Genomic DNA, 16,608 nt, shown 5'->3' with positions numbered 1-16,608 from the left:
TCAATCCTGCAAATGGGACCTCATCAGTGGTCATCCATTCACTGAAAATTTATTCCGACTCTCCTTCTAGGACCACATTGCACCAAGTGGGGAACAAGGCTATAAGGTTTTTTTAAAATGTAATTTTATTTTTTTTACTTGGCTGTCTCCTGTATCATTAACAACAAAATTACCCTTCCTAATAAGAAGTGAAAGGACAGTTTTAGGTTGTAATTTTATTTAGGCTGTAAATATAATTTAAAAGGAAATGCTTCTGAATAACCATAGACTGCACTGATGTCACATATAGTCCATTCAGGCTATCAGTCAGGTAACTGAGAGGCCATATATTTCTTTCAAGCACTGTACAATTTCTGCCATAGCCCTGGGCAACTGTCATTTAAATTGAATAGCCATAGCCTCTGTAATGGCAGACTAGTGTTGGCTACATTATGCATGTGACAGTGCTATTTAATTCAGTTTGCAGTTTATTCATTTTATCCCCTGTGTGTCATATTCTGTTGTATATTAGGACACTCTAACAGCTGTCACAGAAGGCAACTTAACGTTTGCAAGAGTGGCAACATTATGCAATCAACACACCACATCTCTTTTTTGGCATATGAGCAATGGATCCTCTAAATGATTTCCCCTCATTTAATAAATATTTTCTCTGTGACAGCTGCCCATGATAAACTGTTGTTGTTATTTCATGAATAATAATAACAATAACAATAATAATAATAAGCTAACTGTCATTGGAAACATGAGAATTGGTTTTGAAAAGTTAATTGAAGGCTGTCATCATAATGCCCTGGACTACAAGCCTTTATTCAGGTCTTACAATGACTTTGTACCATCTCCTGGCTAGAAAGCGGTACTACAACTGCCACCAAAACTTTGCTCCTCTTAGTGTTTTCAATGCATGAGAATAAAGATCCATAACAGTGATCAAATCAATCAAATACGCTCACCAGCCACTTTATTAGGTACACATTGCTAGTACTGGGTTGGGCCCTGCTTTTGCTTTTGGAACTGCCTTAATTCTTCTCAGCATAGGTTCAGCAAGGTTGTGGAACCAAGTCACTTAAATCACCTTTCCTCCCCATTCTAATGCTTGGTTTGAAATTCAGCAGGTCGTCTTGATCATGTCTACATGCCTAAATGCGCTGTGTTGCTGTCATGTGATTGGCTGATCAGATATTTGCGTTATCAAGCAGTTGAACAGGTGTATCTAATAAAGCGGACGGTGAGTGTAAATGTGGCCTATAAAAAGTTTGTTCAAAAGGTAATGACATATCTCTCACTGCATTGCCCCCCCTCAACATGCTACCAACAATACCACCTCCTCTGAAGATAAGTTGTTTCACAATACAGCTATACCCTACATGTTACACAGTATAAATATTGAACACTTTATCTGCCCCTACATGTCCTGGACCAGTGAGTAGAAACCAAACCACTCGACAGGCTACATGTTCACAATGTAAGCTTAAAAAAAACCTCTGGCCTTTATGGCAGCCTTAGCACAGTCAGCTGTGGAGCCACCTTCATTGTGTGTCTAAATCACACAATAACACAGCAGCCTGGTATATGTAGGCTGCCAGAAATAAGCAGTTATCAAATTGATTTGCAGCTATATCCGAATAAATATCGCCATGCTAACACATGGCTACAAACCCTACCATTGTCCAAACAAGCAGACAACATCATATAATATAATACCACTAACCAACCTTCATTTGTAATCATGAATACGTCAATGTATTGCAAAGGTGAAATCAACGGTGCCAAGACTGATGTCATCAAGAGACAAATCCTGACATGTCTCTGAGCTGCTCCATTAACAAACAGGAGGGACACACATTGACACAGTGGCAGCACACAGGTTACAATGTGGGCACGTTTTCTGCTTCACAGATGCTCTCCCCCTCACCGTGGACTTTAACCTTATCACATTCACTGTTCACGCTCTCAGACTTAGACCTTCCAAGGAACTAGTTTTCCCTCCCAATGTACTTTGAATAGACAAACAATTCAGGCCACTTAGTAAAAAGCCAAATTTAACTTTAATTAATTTTAGTTTGAAAAATGTCAAAAGTAATAGGCTATAGGATGGGTAAACTGAAATAGTTTAAGTCTACATAACATGTATAATATATTATATATTATATATAATACATAAAACCGTTTTCCTCTACTTAATGAACATCTGCTCCTCGTGTCTATCATGAGTTATTTTCCGTGACATGTCAATGGTGTATTCACCCTTAGTTAACCATAAATCTTACAATTCATCCATGTTGAGTGCACCCACATCCATGTTTTCACCCTGAAGCTACATCCACATGTTTCAGCTTGCCTCACACCTTAAGAGACGCAGTCTCAGATCTTGTTCAGCAAGTTCTGTGAGGTTAACATAAGGGGAGAGGAAAAAAGGAATGAGAAGAAAAACGGCACTGTGTATGAGCTCTACTCTCCCAGCAACCAGTCACTGAGCGTAAAACAGATGTTACCATTTGGCTGTTGGTTTAATTTGAGTCAATACTTTTTTGAAAGATATACTTTGATTTTAGTTCCCTTTACAGAGATTACAGCCAGCTCATTTATTCACCACTATATCTTGATAAGGACCTTGCATCACTTCAGTAAGTGTTCTGTGGTTCATGAAGGCTCTGTGGTTGGTTTGACGGAGCAGTGAGGTATGACTCAGCCAAACTGAAAAGTCCCTATCACAGTCAAACAAAGGAGGAACCAGACACTTTGTCTGACAATAAGGAAGTCTTGCTATCTGAGACACTCACTGATCATAAACACTAGCCTGTCCAGATAACTGGCCACAGCAGTCATTAAGAAACTCTGATGGCAAGAATTCTTTTTATCTGCACTATAGTACAGTAGCTGAGTCTAGCATTGTACTACACTGTATGGTAATGTGTAAAAACTATTTTAAAAAAATAAATAATTTAATTTCAAATATTGAATTTTTTATGACACAACTAACTAAAGGTCATTCAGTTAGTTAAGTTGCCATTGCTGAAGCATTTTAGATTTAGAACATGATTTTACCTCTGTATGTAGATGTTAGTGAAATACAGAAGCCAGCGATCAGGAAGTTCTGGTTTGAGTTTAATGAATTACTCTCATTGTCTTTGTGTGAGTTAAAACTAACAAAACTTAAGGTCACAGTGTTCATAGTTTATCACAGGTAAATGGAGTTTCAGCCCCTGCCACATCATCCCCTATCACATGTGATGTTATCTTATTGGATTCCTTGAATGTTGAGTCTGACCCCAGGAGACTGCTGGACATTAGACTCATGTTCATTTCATACATCACCATTTTACCACAAGTTATCCAAACTACTGTGGATAATGCCTGTTGGACTGCTCCTCATCATGGTGGAGTCTGGGCCCCAGGCTGGTTTCCTTCAAGGCCCTGTGACTAATGTGGTGTTAGGGACTGATTTCATCCATCATTTATCAGGGTGTGAGGTACCAAAGGACGCTGTCCTCTGAACTGAAGTGAACTGAAAAAAGGAGTAAAGGAAATGACTCATACATGTATGAAATAGTATTAAACTCCAAAGATACATTTACCCCATAAGTTTAGACTGGGTTAAAAATATAATTAATAAGCCAAATAACTCATGGAGTACAGTACAGTGCACACACAATACAGTTTTAGAACTGGTAGAACTACTTCACTAGCACTGGAGGAATTTTTAACTGCAAAAGAAGATAATGAATATATAATTGGAATATTTACTTATCTCTAAATCTGATACCATGGGCCAATGCATGGGTCACAACCTAAAAAAATAGAAGGATATGAAATTAGAGAGTTTACACTCCTGGTTTGGTACATTAGCTTCCTAGAAAATGTATCAATATTTTCAGATAAATAAGTCAAAGTTATTGAACGTTACTAATTAATGTTATTAATTTTTAATGTATTTTATTCCAGCGAGGATTTGAAACAATTTTTGGATACTGTAAAAACATTTGAAATTTCTAAAGAGATGGCTTTGTTTCTGAAGCTAAATGAAACTCATCATCTTTGACAGCCCTGTAACAAATTTACACAAACTTATAATAAGCGATGTGGAAGTTCAAAGAGGGTCTGATCCAAGTTTTTGGAGGCAATTATAGATAAGATGTTATGCTGGAAACCACATATAGAATATGCCAAAACAGAAATGTCAGAAATTATTGCAATACTGTATAAAATTACTGACTTATTGAATCAAGCTTCAAAACTCCTTGAAAATATCCAAAAGTTGTTTAAAATGAGGGAGATGCAGCATGATATGAAAGGAAATATACATGTTTTTTTAAAGGGAAGGACGAATGTAAATAAAAAATGTATTTATGTTAATGGGTGAATTTATGGAACAGCTGTGGTAACATATTTTGGACAAATGTAAAAAGGGTAGGTGTCCACTGTAGCTTCAGCAAGTTTTTGGTCTGTAGAAATATTTTTTCTTTATTTCTTGTTAGGTTATCTTCTGTTTGTGTACCGTAATTATTCACAGAGCAAAATAGATTTCAGTTTCAATTTCAACATTTTGAAAGTATACAAATCTTTGTCAAATATGGATTAATCTCTGGAATAAGCCTATTTGTACTGTCAAGACAGGTTGCAGAGATTTTATTTGATCTATAAATCTATATATTTTTTTGTTGATTGACAACAGGCGCTTCAAATTACTGATTAGAGAGGCTACGTGGCATGTTGCAGTCAATGGCAGAGAGAACTGTAGAGAAGAGAGAAAAAAACCTGCGATTTACTGTACAACACCAACCTAACCTATCAGTCTATTAAACATAATGGCAGGCTTGACAAGATATAGGCTGAGACTGGGAAACAAGAGCTCATTATCTTCCCCATAAGTGGAGCTGAGACAGATCACCAGGCAACAGGCAGGACAGAGCACTGTGTACACAAAAACAGGCCTCAGATTACACACATTTCACCAGTCATTTTCTGGGTCTCTGCAAACACTAGCTATAAAAACAGGACAATTACAAGCACCAGCCACCTGCATTCAGTTTCTCGGGTTACGAAAAGCCGAGCCCTTGAGGCGTCAGAGATGGCATGTTGGTTTTAGTGAGTGATGAAAAGTTAAAGTGGTCGGAGGAAATTAGCCAACAGGCTGGAATTGCAGGTAGAACATCAGCACCCCTTCTCACTCATCCATCATCTTACAGCCTGTGATCCCCCTCGGGTGCTGTTCCCATGGTCTGTGCCAACCTGAGCATGCTCTGTGGGGTCTGTAGTGGAGACATAAAGGTAATAACACTACAGGTAAAGCTGCAGATGCAGACATGCCAAGTCTGCCCAACATCAAGGCAGGTAATTCCTGCACATGTGCAGGTGGAGTAGTGGCAAGAAACATTTTTGCCAACAAGCCTGTTGTAACACAAGGTTTTGAAACAAAGTTTTCAAAACATACTTCTGCTTACATTGGACAACCAGTACTTCTTATCAGTAAAAAATATGATAAGAAGAAAAGAGTACACAAATTCAGGATTTTTATGATTTGGCTCTCAGTTTTCAGGATTGAACTGACATTTTAAAATGTCTTGAATGTCTCCAAGGGTTTGTTTCCATTCAGAGACCAAATTGGATTGAAAAAAACAAAACAAAACAGAATTTGAAACTGGTATACTTTAAGTAAGAATGGAGTAAAATTGTAAAACCATATTTGCATCAAAAAAGTTTCATATCTGACTAAATAAGCCTTTAAACAAATAAGCATTGTGATAAAATGATCTTCTCTGAACATTAACCTGTAAATTATGTACATTGTGAATTAACTTCATGAAGTTTTATGCCATTTTTAAAATGGCTGTAAACTGAGGGTGGGTAGTTTTATCAAGTCTTTAAGCTCTAAATGTGAAAAAAAGAAAGAGGTCAAAATAAAAGGTTTTAATGTTTTAATGGATGATGAAGCACTGATATGTAACAGGCAAAGAACACTGAGGATCAACGTTTTTTTTTTGTTTTTTTGTTTTTTTTTTTTAAATACAGTGGCTGTGATGATCTACACCATTCACTTAATGAGGCTTGTGACAAGTTGTGTTCTATTAGACATAACTCACAGGGACACTGCTGCAGTGCAGTATATTAAAAGCCGCCCTAAGGTCACGGGTTTCCTAATCATAATTCTGATACACAAAATGTGCTTGTTACATAAAAAAGTTGAATAAAAAAGTAAACAAAATTCTAAATTCAAACACAGTATTTATACTTTCTATTTACAGTTTACATATTTACATTAAAGCTTCTCTAACCATTATAAAATACCATCAGTGCTGAAAGGGCTTCTAAGTCTGAACAACTCTCAAGATTGGAATGACAATCCCCTCCTCAACTCTGAGGCACCAGTGGAGTATAAAAAATGACATGGAAGACAGTTCTGTACAGTTTTGAGAGTGTCTTTGCTCTTGTTAGCAGGGTGCTGAGGCACACTGTGAGCTGGTAGATTGTGGGCAGTCTTTGTCATTGCACTCAGTCAGTTTGAGAATGACGACCTTCCTCTGGAGCTGCTTGACCTCTGGTGGAGCGGGCTGTCCAGTGGGCTGTTCAGCTACTGGTTGCACTGAGCTCTCAGTAACTAAGTCCTGGCAGTCCTGTGGCACAAGCATAGTGATGATGTTTGAGTATCCACCCTGCACTGCCAGGTGTAATGGGCTAAGCCCTTGCTCATCTGACAGAGCGCCACCATCTGGACAGTGAAGGAGCAAGCTCTTTCAGGACTTCACAGTGTCCGCTCTCTGCTGCCAGGTGGCAGGGGGTGCGAAGGGTGTGGGTGGCTCTGTAGGGGTCAGCCCCCTCTTCTATCAACATCTTGACAGTAGCCAGGTGGCCTCGTTGGGAGGCTAAGTGAAGGGGAGTGAGTCCATGGGCGTTCTGGGCGTGGATATCCGCCTTGTGTTTGATCAAGAGGCGAGAGGTGCTGGTGTGACCCGTCTCTGCTGCCACGTGTAATGGTGTGTTTAACCCAGCAGTCGTTGTGTGAATGTCTGCTCCTAGTTCAATCAGGATCCGGGCCACTCGGTACTGCCCCCTCTGGGATGCCAGATGTAGTGGTGTGCGTCCATCTGTTGTCTGCCCATTCACATCAGCAACGGCCTGCTTGACCAGCAGCTTGACGATGCCCAGATGCCCTTGCCAGGCAGCAAAGTGGAGCGCCGTCCAGTTGTCCTTGCCCTTGATTCGAACATCAGCACCGCGGCTCAGCAGCACTCGGATAACATTCTCCTGACCGTGCTGGCAGGCAACATGAGCCGGTGTCCGTCCCTGGCCGTCAGTTTCATTGATGGCCGCCCCCCGGTCCAGCAGAAGGCGAGTGATTGCCTCGTCCCCATTCTGGGCAGCCCAGTGCAAAGCTGTGTATTGGTCCTCATCTTTGGCGTTGATGCTGGTGCTGCGCCGACCGAGAAGAAGTTCTGCCAGGGGCTTAAGGTGCTTCTCTGTGGCCAGGTGGAGGGGTGTGGAGCCACGGGCATTGGCAAGGTTGGGATTGGCATTGTTCATGAGGAGGAACTTGACGGCCTCTTCGTTGTTCAAGGTGATGGCGTGGTGGAGCAGACTGCCTCCCCCGTCGAGGAGAAGGTCGACATCCTGAGGTTGGAGGATCTTCATCAGCTTGGCAGTGTCTTTTGTCCTGATGGCGTCACATAGCTTCCTCTTCTGGACCTCAGCAGAATCTGAACAATCAGGAAGAAAAAATTACTGCTATACTCATCATTAGCTGAGATTCTTTCTTGCCTAAATTCAAGAAATCATATTTGTACAGTATTTTTATGTTTGCATTGATAATAATACTAGTTAAAGGTCTTTAATCAGCTCTTACCACATGTGCTTTCTCTCTCAAAAGACAGTGTGATGGAGTCTTGGGAGGAGAAGGCTGAATCTGCAGAGGAGATGCCAGACAGTCGCTTGCAAGTGTTGTCTTTGCTGTGGCAGCTATCTTCCTTCACTCGATCAAAGCTCCTAGAGATCCCAGAATCCACCTGGCTCAGTAGCTCTGATAGGCTGTAATCTTTTTCTGGCAACATAGCAGACTTTGGACGCACTGGCTTGTTGTCTTTAACCTGTAGAGTAAAAAGCCTGCTGAGCATATTTGAAAAAGCTGTTCTTTGGCACTTTACATTCCATTACATTTACCCTCAGGTATGTAGCTGGCATTCTTATCCAAAGCCACTTATGGTACAATGGAGACTGAATGACACTGTGATAATTTGCTGAACTTAAATTTGATCCAGTCAAAACCATGTATACTCATACAGAAGTTCAAAACACTTTAACTCCTGTCCCTACAGACAGATATCATTGAGTAACTGCTGTCACTTCTCATGGGCAAGTTATTTGTTTCTAGTCACGTACACAACAGCAAACGCTACGGAAATGACAAAGTAGAACACAGGTCAAACAATCCCATCAGTCAACATTCCTCCTTTGTGATGTAATTGTTGCTCAGGGTCAAACATTTACACAATATATGACTTATAAAACCATAACCATGTCTAGAGATAAACCTCTCATTGTCTGGGTGCGTAGTTATACAGTAATCAGAAATGTTGTCATTTTCTACCTGGTCACTAGTGAGTGCGTTAGGGGACGTTGGCTCTGGCTCTGACATAGATAAGGTTGGGGTCCTGGGTTCCTCCTGAGGTTTAGAGCAGAGCTCCTCAGCTTCAGATGTGATTTCTGTAAGGACAACAGCTCTGGGTCAGGTTTCAGTAATGGCAGGGCCAGGATTAAGGAATACAGAAGGGAAGAAAAGCAGCACCAAAAGTAGAGACAAAAACCTCAATATAACAGACAGCTGCACTTAGGTTCACACAAGTGTGTGTTATCCATAGAGTGTGTACTTAAAAGAACAGGATCGTTAAGTTTAATCTTATTTAGATAACATACATGCAGTCAATGTACTTTACAGAGTAAGTTCAAGACCTGACAATATCACAGAGAGAGACATTTTCTCTCTTGACACTTGTTTGATTTGTTTGTTGTGAGTAGAGGACAGCTTACCTTGGAAGCTGGGTCTGGCTTCAGGGTTTGTGGCCCAGCAACGCTGCATGAGGCTCAGTAAACCTGTACAGGCTGAAGGTCGACAGCGTGGCACTGCACCCAAGTCTGGACGCACCCCCTTAACCACTTTCACCATGATCTGTAGGATATTATTCTCTCCTAATGGGAAACACATACAAGTCCATCACTAACAAACCAGGTTTTCTATATGTTAATCTGATCTGAAGCCGAATGTTCTGATAATAACATATGGCTTAAAAACAAATAACTTGAATCACAACCTAACATACTGCAGGATATAACAACATAACCTATGGTGCGGTAGGCACTGATGCTTATATAGATAGTCAGTTATACATGGCTTTATCACCCACTTCCTGTGCGTTTAGATAAGGAGTGTGTGCTGTTTCTTCCCATGGGAGCAAAAAGGGAAAAAGCTCTCAGAGTTCCTGGTCTGACCTCTTTATACTGGCTGTGGAATCAGCCAAATCAATGATTCAGAACAAACAAGTAGAGGCTTTAATCACAAGTACTTCACCTCCTATTGTAGGCATAATACCTTTCACAGGTGGAGGAGGAAAACGGGAAGGGATGGTAACCAAGCCATTTCTCACTTTTTAATTATGTCTGGATCAACATAGGCAGTGCCAGTGCCAACCTGGCAAACCTCATCTAGACGCTGGTTTTTAAAAGGAGCCAAATTCCTTGAATTGAACTGCTACCTGATATGCCTGGGAACAAAAACACTCTAGTTGCCAGTCTGGCCCTGTCCAAATGCCCGCTCTGGAATTTACTGAGTAAACACATACAGTATAGCTCCTGCACACACACAAACACACACACATACACACCTTGAAAGGTGTAACCTCAAGTGTTCACCTTAGGTTACGTGAAATGACAAAAGCCAGTTCCTGCCAGCATAATGTTAAAAATAGATGAAACTTTAGGAGGGATAGATAAAACATTCATGTTAAGTCAAAAATAGTCATATGTTTGACTTACTGAATAGAAAGTTTAAGATACTATCTCAGTCCTCAGTAACTTCTGTGGACTGGGATTTGTGGTTTAGGATATTTTTGTTGATATTTTTGATATCAACACATATGCAGAATAAAGTAGAATAAATCACATATTATTGGATTACATTGAAATCCTCTTCAAACATGTAAAACAACACTCTATAACTTATTTTGTTGGTTTTTAGTAAAGCTAGTAGTGTAGTGAGTTTGGCTCTGAGCCAGACTGAAATGTTTCAACAACTATTAGATGCACTGCTATGATATTCTGTGCAGACATTCATGGTCACAAGAGGATGAATCAAGTAGTCAAACCACTAGAAATTGCTAACTGATAATACTAAGTTAAAGGTCAGACCTATTGTCATAATTATTATGTGTTGTAATTTAGACTGAGCATCAGTATTTTTATATTTGGCTTTCCAAACTTTTCATAATTTTATATTCTTGGCAGGAATGACTTTCATAAAAAAATAGTTTCCAATCAGTCTTGAAGGAACATTTTTTGGTTTCATGCACTAATCCTACTACTATACAAGTCTTACCTTGGTAAGGTTTCTTCTGGGTGAGAATCCCCCAGATGACAATGGAAAAACTGGAATAGAAGCAAAATGAAAATGAAAGCGTCAGTAAAAGGGAAATATCAAACATAATATTTCTGCTACAAAATGGACAACTGTTTTTCATTACATGTCCAAACTTGTTACAGTATAAACCAGTCCTGTTAGATTGCCAAAACCATTCAATGTGAGTGAGTGAGTAAATGTGTTCACCCACATTTATTCAAATGATCTTTCTAATGTTAAGCTGCCCCATGTTTTCAATACACAATACAACACATCAAATCCATCTCCTACATTTGATGGATTACAGTGGCTGGTATGAGTCAGAGCTTAACTGATCATACAAAAGGAGGAAAAAGCCAGCCAGACAGCAAACACCTATCCCAAACTAAAACCTACATTCACACGGAAAGGTCACACGCAAAGTGTTAAAAATCCAACCTGTATACATCATGCTTGGTGTCCGACACTCTGTCCTTCTCTATGATACTCTCAGGCGGCAGGTAGGCAATAGTGCCGCAGAAGCCATCTCTACTGATGTCATCAGCCCGTGACAGGCCGTTCCACCGGGCCAAGCCAAAATCAGATATCTGAGACAGAAAGAGATCAGATAAGACCCTCAAACAGTATGCTGCCTTTCTCATGAAGCAGTGTGACTTTGATGACTAACTTTGCCTGCTGAATGTGACAGGCTGCTAAGCTCTTATTATGCGCATTCAGTGGTATGATGAGGGCAAAGCAGCCATGTCCCAGCCTGCAGGAGAGGAGAGGCCCGTCACGTTTGTGTTGAAGAGCACACACCCACACACACACGCAGACAGACTCATTCGTGGAGGAGGATTTAATGGGAGCTGAATTAATCCTGTAGAGACAGGCCCAGGTGAGGTGTTTACATCCAGGTATTAAACTCAGAAATGACAGTTCCCACCCATTGCTCTGAGTACTGCTGAACTGTTTAGAGGTTGGACAGTGGCTGAGAGGCACCTGTCTGCCCAGAGCGAGTGCAGGGTTGTTAATTTAAAGTAGATGTAAGGGAATAGCAAAGCACCTCACGGCTGAAATACCTTTCAAAACACCAAAACTGAGACTTTCAACAAGCCTTGAAGCAAAGGCAGCTGTGATTTGACTTGATTTGAAATGAAATCATTTCACTTCATGCGAGATGAGTTCAGTGAGATGACTGATGATGATTTTTCTCAGTCATTACTTTAGTTTTGTTGCTACCATAGAAAAACCTCAGGTTGCAGTTGTTTTGTGAGGTGTTTTTTGGCGATAAATAATTTTCAGGGTATTTTTGTCAACAGCCAAAAATGTATTACATTAACAAAAAAATATTTAGACCATATCCTATAAAAGATATGTCCACAGTATGAGCTGAAAATGATTATCACCTTTTTTGTCACTAATTTTAATGAATTCACACAACAAATGCTGTGAAGATGCCCTCATGTTTACTCTTTACCTTGACATGATAGTGAGCATCCAGCAGGATGTTGGCGGGCTTCAGGTCCAGATGGAGCAACGGCGGGTTCATGCAGTGGAGGAAGTTCATTCCCACCGCAGTCTCGTGGATGATGCGGAAGCGGAGCTCCCAGGGCAGCAGCTCATTGGCCAGCAGGGTCTCCAGGGATCCGGTCTCCATGTACTCCATGACGAGGCCCTGGGGGTCCTCACAGATCCCGTACACAGGAAGGATATATCGGAACTTGGCTGCCTCCATCTTCTTAGCCTCTTCCAGCAGCTCTGAACGCTCCCTTTGTGGAAGAGAGCATTAATTACATTCCTTTTACATTACATTATGTTTATGTTACATTTTATTAGCCTCTGTGAGTCGGGCTCTTCTGCTGGACTATCTAAGCAGTTCTAAGAAGTGTGAACAGCTTGAGCTGAAATGAAACATGTGATAATTTGAAGGTATTTAGGTCATTGTGTTTTTATCCAACCATTCCACATTTCACAACAACTCAAGCCTGTCCTCTCATAAAACATTTACCTGATGACTCTGAGGTCAGGCTTTGCTCACTGGGCTGAAATGTTTCGCATAACTTTTGTGCTGCCCAAATTCCAGAGCACTACATGTTATCCTTACTGAGCTTCCAGCTATTCAGAGTATTTTACTATCATTAACCTTCGAGGTTGTGAAATTGTGACCTGTGCAGACATCAATAAATAATTTGCAAATCTAAGTGTGTGGCTCATGCTCTGCCACTGCCCACTGGCTGTTTCAGGGCCTTGAGGACATTCTAGCTCAGCCTGGAATGCATATGGAGAGCACAGTAGGCTTAAACAAAGCTCTTGTTCTCTGTTGCTCAACCTTTGCACAGCTTCCTTTATCAGTCCACTGGCCATGCTGACTTCAAACACAACTGAGTAGGTTACTTGTGACCTTAGCGCACATATCTCCAGCAAAGCTTGCTTAAAAAAAATGCAAACTCTTAATGAGGACATATAAGACAAAGATAAATCACTGAGGATTGTATTTATGAGAAGGTGCCTCAAAGGCAGAATTGGGTGAGCTGGAATGGGAATTTAGTTTTTCACCATCAATACAATGAAATTAGATGCACACAAGATTTTTTGACTCCTAGGAATCTATTATGTGCACAGTATATCAAGTTACCAGGAGAGTCGTGTTCTATAGGAAGGAACCTGGCTGTAATTGTTCTTTATAGTCTTTACAAGTAAAGGAGGCACAAGCCTCTAAATCTGCCAGGCAAGAATAATCAAGCATGTTATGAAAGAATGGGCAAGCACTTGTTTGCTAAATCCATCATCTAATCCAAAGTGCTCCTCAGCAGCTCTTCCGAACCAAACAATGTCTTTGCTTTAACAGCAAGGCCCGGTAAGACTGGTTTTACGGCTTCTTTTATTGTCTGTGCCACAACACAGCGGCAGCCTGCAGCCCAGGCAGACAAAGGTGGCTTTGAGTCCTTGCTGCTGGATGCTGTGTGCGGGTCAATGCAGACAGCAGACAAATGACTGTTTATGTACTTTGCAGATGTTTGACAGTGATAACATCTTTGGTTTAGGTTCAGCGGACATGTTTTAAGTTGCAGCACAAGTTTGGGGGTGGATGTCAGTCATTTTTTTTTTTTTTTAGCAAAGCTACAAACAAGTTCCTGTTTGTTAGTTATCTGGTTGAAATGTTTTGGTGACGGTAACCGGATGAGATATCAAAATCTGATGACAGATAATCTACAGACAAACAAACCATAATAATCATTTTTAAAAAGCCAGTTGCGTGATCAACTGAGGAAATACAAATTCAGATAGCCATGTCATATAGGAAGGACAGGTGCAACTCTGCCAGTTTGTTTAATCAAAGAATATATATATAATTTCTCTAAAGCCCACTGATGAACTGCAGTGTGTGTATACAGACATTAGAGGAAAGGAAATTTCCTCAGGTCAGGTCGCTGTCCTGCTGGTGTCGAAGGCTTCCACAGAAGTTGGCACCAGTCACACACAAAACGGCACAGCTAACACACACACATACACTCGGCTGCATACGCATTCACAAAATAGATAAATAAATAAGTTTGTATGTGAAAATGTGAAATTAACACAGAGCAAAACTCGGATTCATTGTTATGCAAAATGTTGCAGAGCTGTAGAGGGTTGTGTAATCTCCAGAGGTGCTCTAGAAAAGACCATTGAAGACCATCCTCATTGAAACGGACATTTGTTCAGATCAGCCCCTCCCTGAGGCCGCTGCATAATAATGTCACTGTTGATTGGGGAAATCAGCAGTGAACCTTTCATGTTTGGTCTGGTTGGAATAAGTCAACAGCTATGTCCCTGAGCAATGTGGACTTAGTTTTGCCCCAGGGATGAATCAGCATGTCAGTGCTCCCTGCAGCACAGCTCAACACTGTCTAAAAATCTAAACCTAGCCTGTTGTTTGCTGCTGAGGAAACTTTACAGCTGCTCTGTGTGCCCAGACTGGCAGTCAGTGAGTCACACATTCCCTTGTGTTCACCTTTCAAGGGCTCTGAAGCTCTGAGTGATTTCTAATCAGCACAGCTGTAATCTAACCTCTGTCTGTATGTGCTCTGTTTGGTCATAAAATAGTCTTCCAATGATAAGAGACAAGGACTCAGAAGAACCTAGAAAGACCAAAACAGAGGTAAAGGAGTGTGAACTATGCTAGAGTTTTACAGAAACATTATCAGCTAAATTCTTTTACACTACTTGAAGTCATTCTCAGTCAACATCAGCACTCAGATGATCCATGTGGCTCAACAGCTGTAACTTACTTGTCATCCACATGAAGGCAGGGAGGGCACTTGATAGCCAGCCATGTTTTCCACTGAACATGCCGGACTTTGTATACTTGTCCAAATCCACCTGAGCCAATTTTCTCCCAGCTGCCAAATTCAGAAGAATCAAAGGTCCTTAACAGCCCCATATTCCAGTTTGGAGAATCTGGGACATCCATATCCGCGTTGAGAAACCCACCACCTGGGTAAACTCCTCTTTTTTTGTCGTCTCCAAGGCACACTCTGGGGAAGTGAACATACACACCGACCTGCCTGCTTGTGAGCTCTTCCTTGTTTTTCCCCTTGTCTAGCTCGGTGTGGCTCCTCCTTCTCTTCAGGTGAAAGGAGAGGGCTGGGCCTGGTGCTGTGTCATCACTTCCTGGTTTTGAAACACAAGGAAGAGATGGAAAAATCCCATCAAGGCAGGCCACAAGGCACCATGCTACCACTATACCTGTATTAGATGCCCTAAAGTCCCAAGCTTTCTCATATTTCTGCCACAAAACAGAGAAAATAATCTTTGTAATGTGCTGGAGCCCATGAACCCAGGAATGTGTCATCTCATCCTTTGTCCCACTGTCGACCATTGTCCAACTGTTCCCCCTCAGGTAAGAGGAAGGAATATGTCTTAACAATAGGTGGGTTATGTGATATTGACAAGATGGTCTGAAAATGTGTGGACTCATCTTTTCAGGACAGATCCATTCAGCAGAGGAGGACATCGTGTTCTTTCATAGCTGTGGAATGTCATAATCTCAAACAGACCAGTGACAGAAATAGTAGAACATTTCACAAGATGTGGAAATTTTTGGGAACCTCCTTAACTGTGCCTCTGTGAATGGTCCTACACCTCCCGAATATTGTTATTGTTACTTAAATGTTTAATTTATTCTTTCCTTTTTATGACTTTTTGGGTAGTTACATTAGGTGTTCTTTACTTTCCTTATGTGTTGTTGTATAAAGTGTAAATGTTCTACTTGAAAAAAAAAAGAAAAAGAAAACACAGTTTCTCCATCTGAATACTGTGCAGTATTCAGAGCCTATGCTGTTTTCACACTTCATGTTGCAGCCTTATGCTAAAGTTGTTTAAATGTGTTTCTTCTCTCATCAATCTGCGCTCAGTACAACATAATAACATAGAGAAAACAGAATTCTTGAAGTGATGTGATGTCTCTGTGATGAAATCAGTGTATGTGTATGTAGGAGATTTCATACTCATGGCCTCTTTATTACCACTCAGAGAAACCTGACACCAAACCCAGCCCATAAAATGCCTGTGATACCAAAGATTATGAGAGAATGCTTTAAGGTAGCTAAGAGAGCTTGACCTCCCATTTAGCCAGAGCTTGCAGGTACATGTGCTGTAAGTAAAATGGGACACAAGTAAAATATGATTTGTAAGTCAGATGCAATTTCCTTTGGTTTTCTTCTGCAATTTCTTCTTTATGTCAGAACACTTTCCTTCCAATACATTTTATAAAGTATTACAAATTCAGAAGAGTCCAGAGTCCTAAACAGATATGCAGCCCTGACTCTGATAAAGATTTGTTCAAGGACACTTACTGCACATAAGAACTCTTGAACCTGTGTCCTCTGGGAAAATGTGAATGATTCATTTTTCACTGATCATAAAGCAGCAATGCTATGGAGGTTAAATCAGCCTTATCTACGCTGACATAAACACAATGCGGCAACTTCCTAGAATACATCATACACATATAATAGTGTACTACAAACTGATGTGAGGTA

The 16,608-nt window shown here is 40.7% G+C and overlaps 1 protein-coding gene across 1 annotated transcript; it reads right to left on the bottom strand.

The window, feature by feature from the left end:
- Window positions 1-3,910: 3,910 nt before the first annotated feature.
- On the bottom strand, window positions 3,911-15,180 carry ripk4 (receptor-interacting serine-threonine kinase 4). The gene is given in 9 exon segments (XM_018692445.2): window positions 3,911-6,716; window positions 6,718-7,694; window positions 7,841-8,081; window positions 8,582-8,697; window positions 9,022-9,180; window positions 10,583-10,632; window positions 11,042-11,190; window positions 12,063-12,354; window positions 14,857-15,180. Coding segments are annotated over 9 exon segments (2,451 nt in total). The 5' UTR covers window positions 15,039-15,180; the 3' UTR covers window positions 3,911-6,431.
- Window positions 15,181-16,608: the final 1,428 nt, after the last annotated feature.

The sequence above is a fragment of the Lates calcarifer genome, linkage group LG20, assembly GCF_001640805.2.
Source record: "Lates calcarifer isolate ASB-BC8 linkage group LG20, TLL_Latcal_v3, whole genome shotgun sequence".
Lineage (NCBI taxonomy): Eukaryota > Metazoa > Chordata > Actinopteri > Centropomidae > Lates > Lates calcarifer.
The sequence above is the reverse complement of the archived record's forward strand: the minus strand, read 5'-3'. Positions and strand labels throughout refer to the sequence as shown.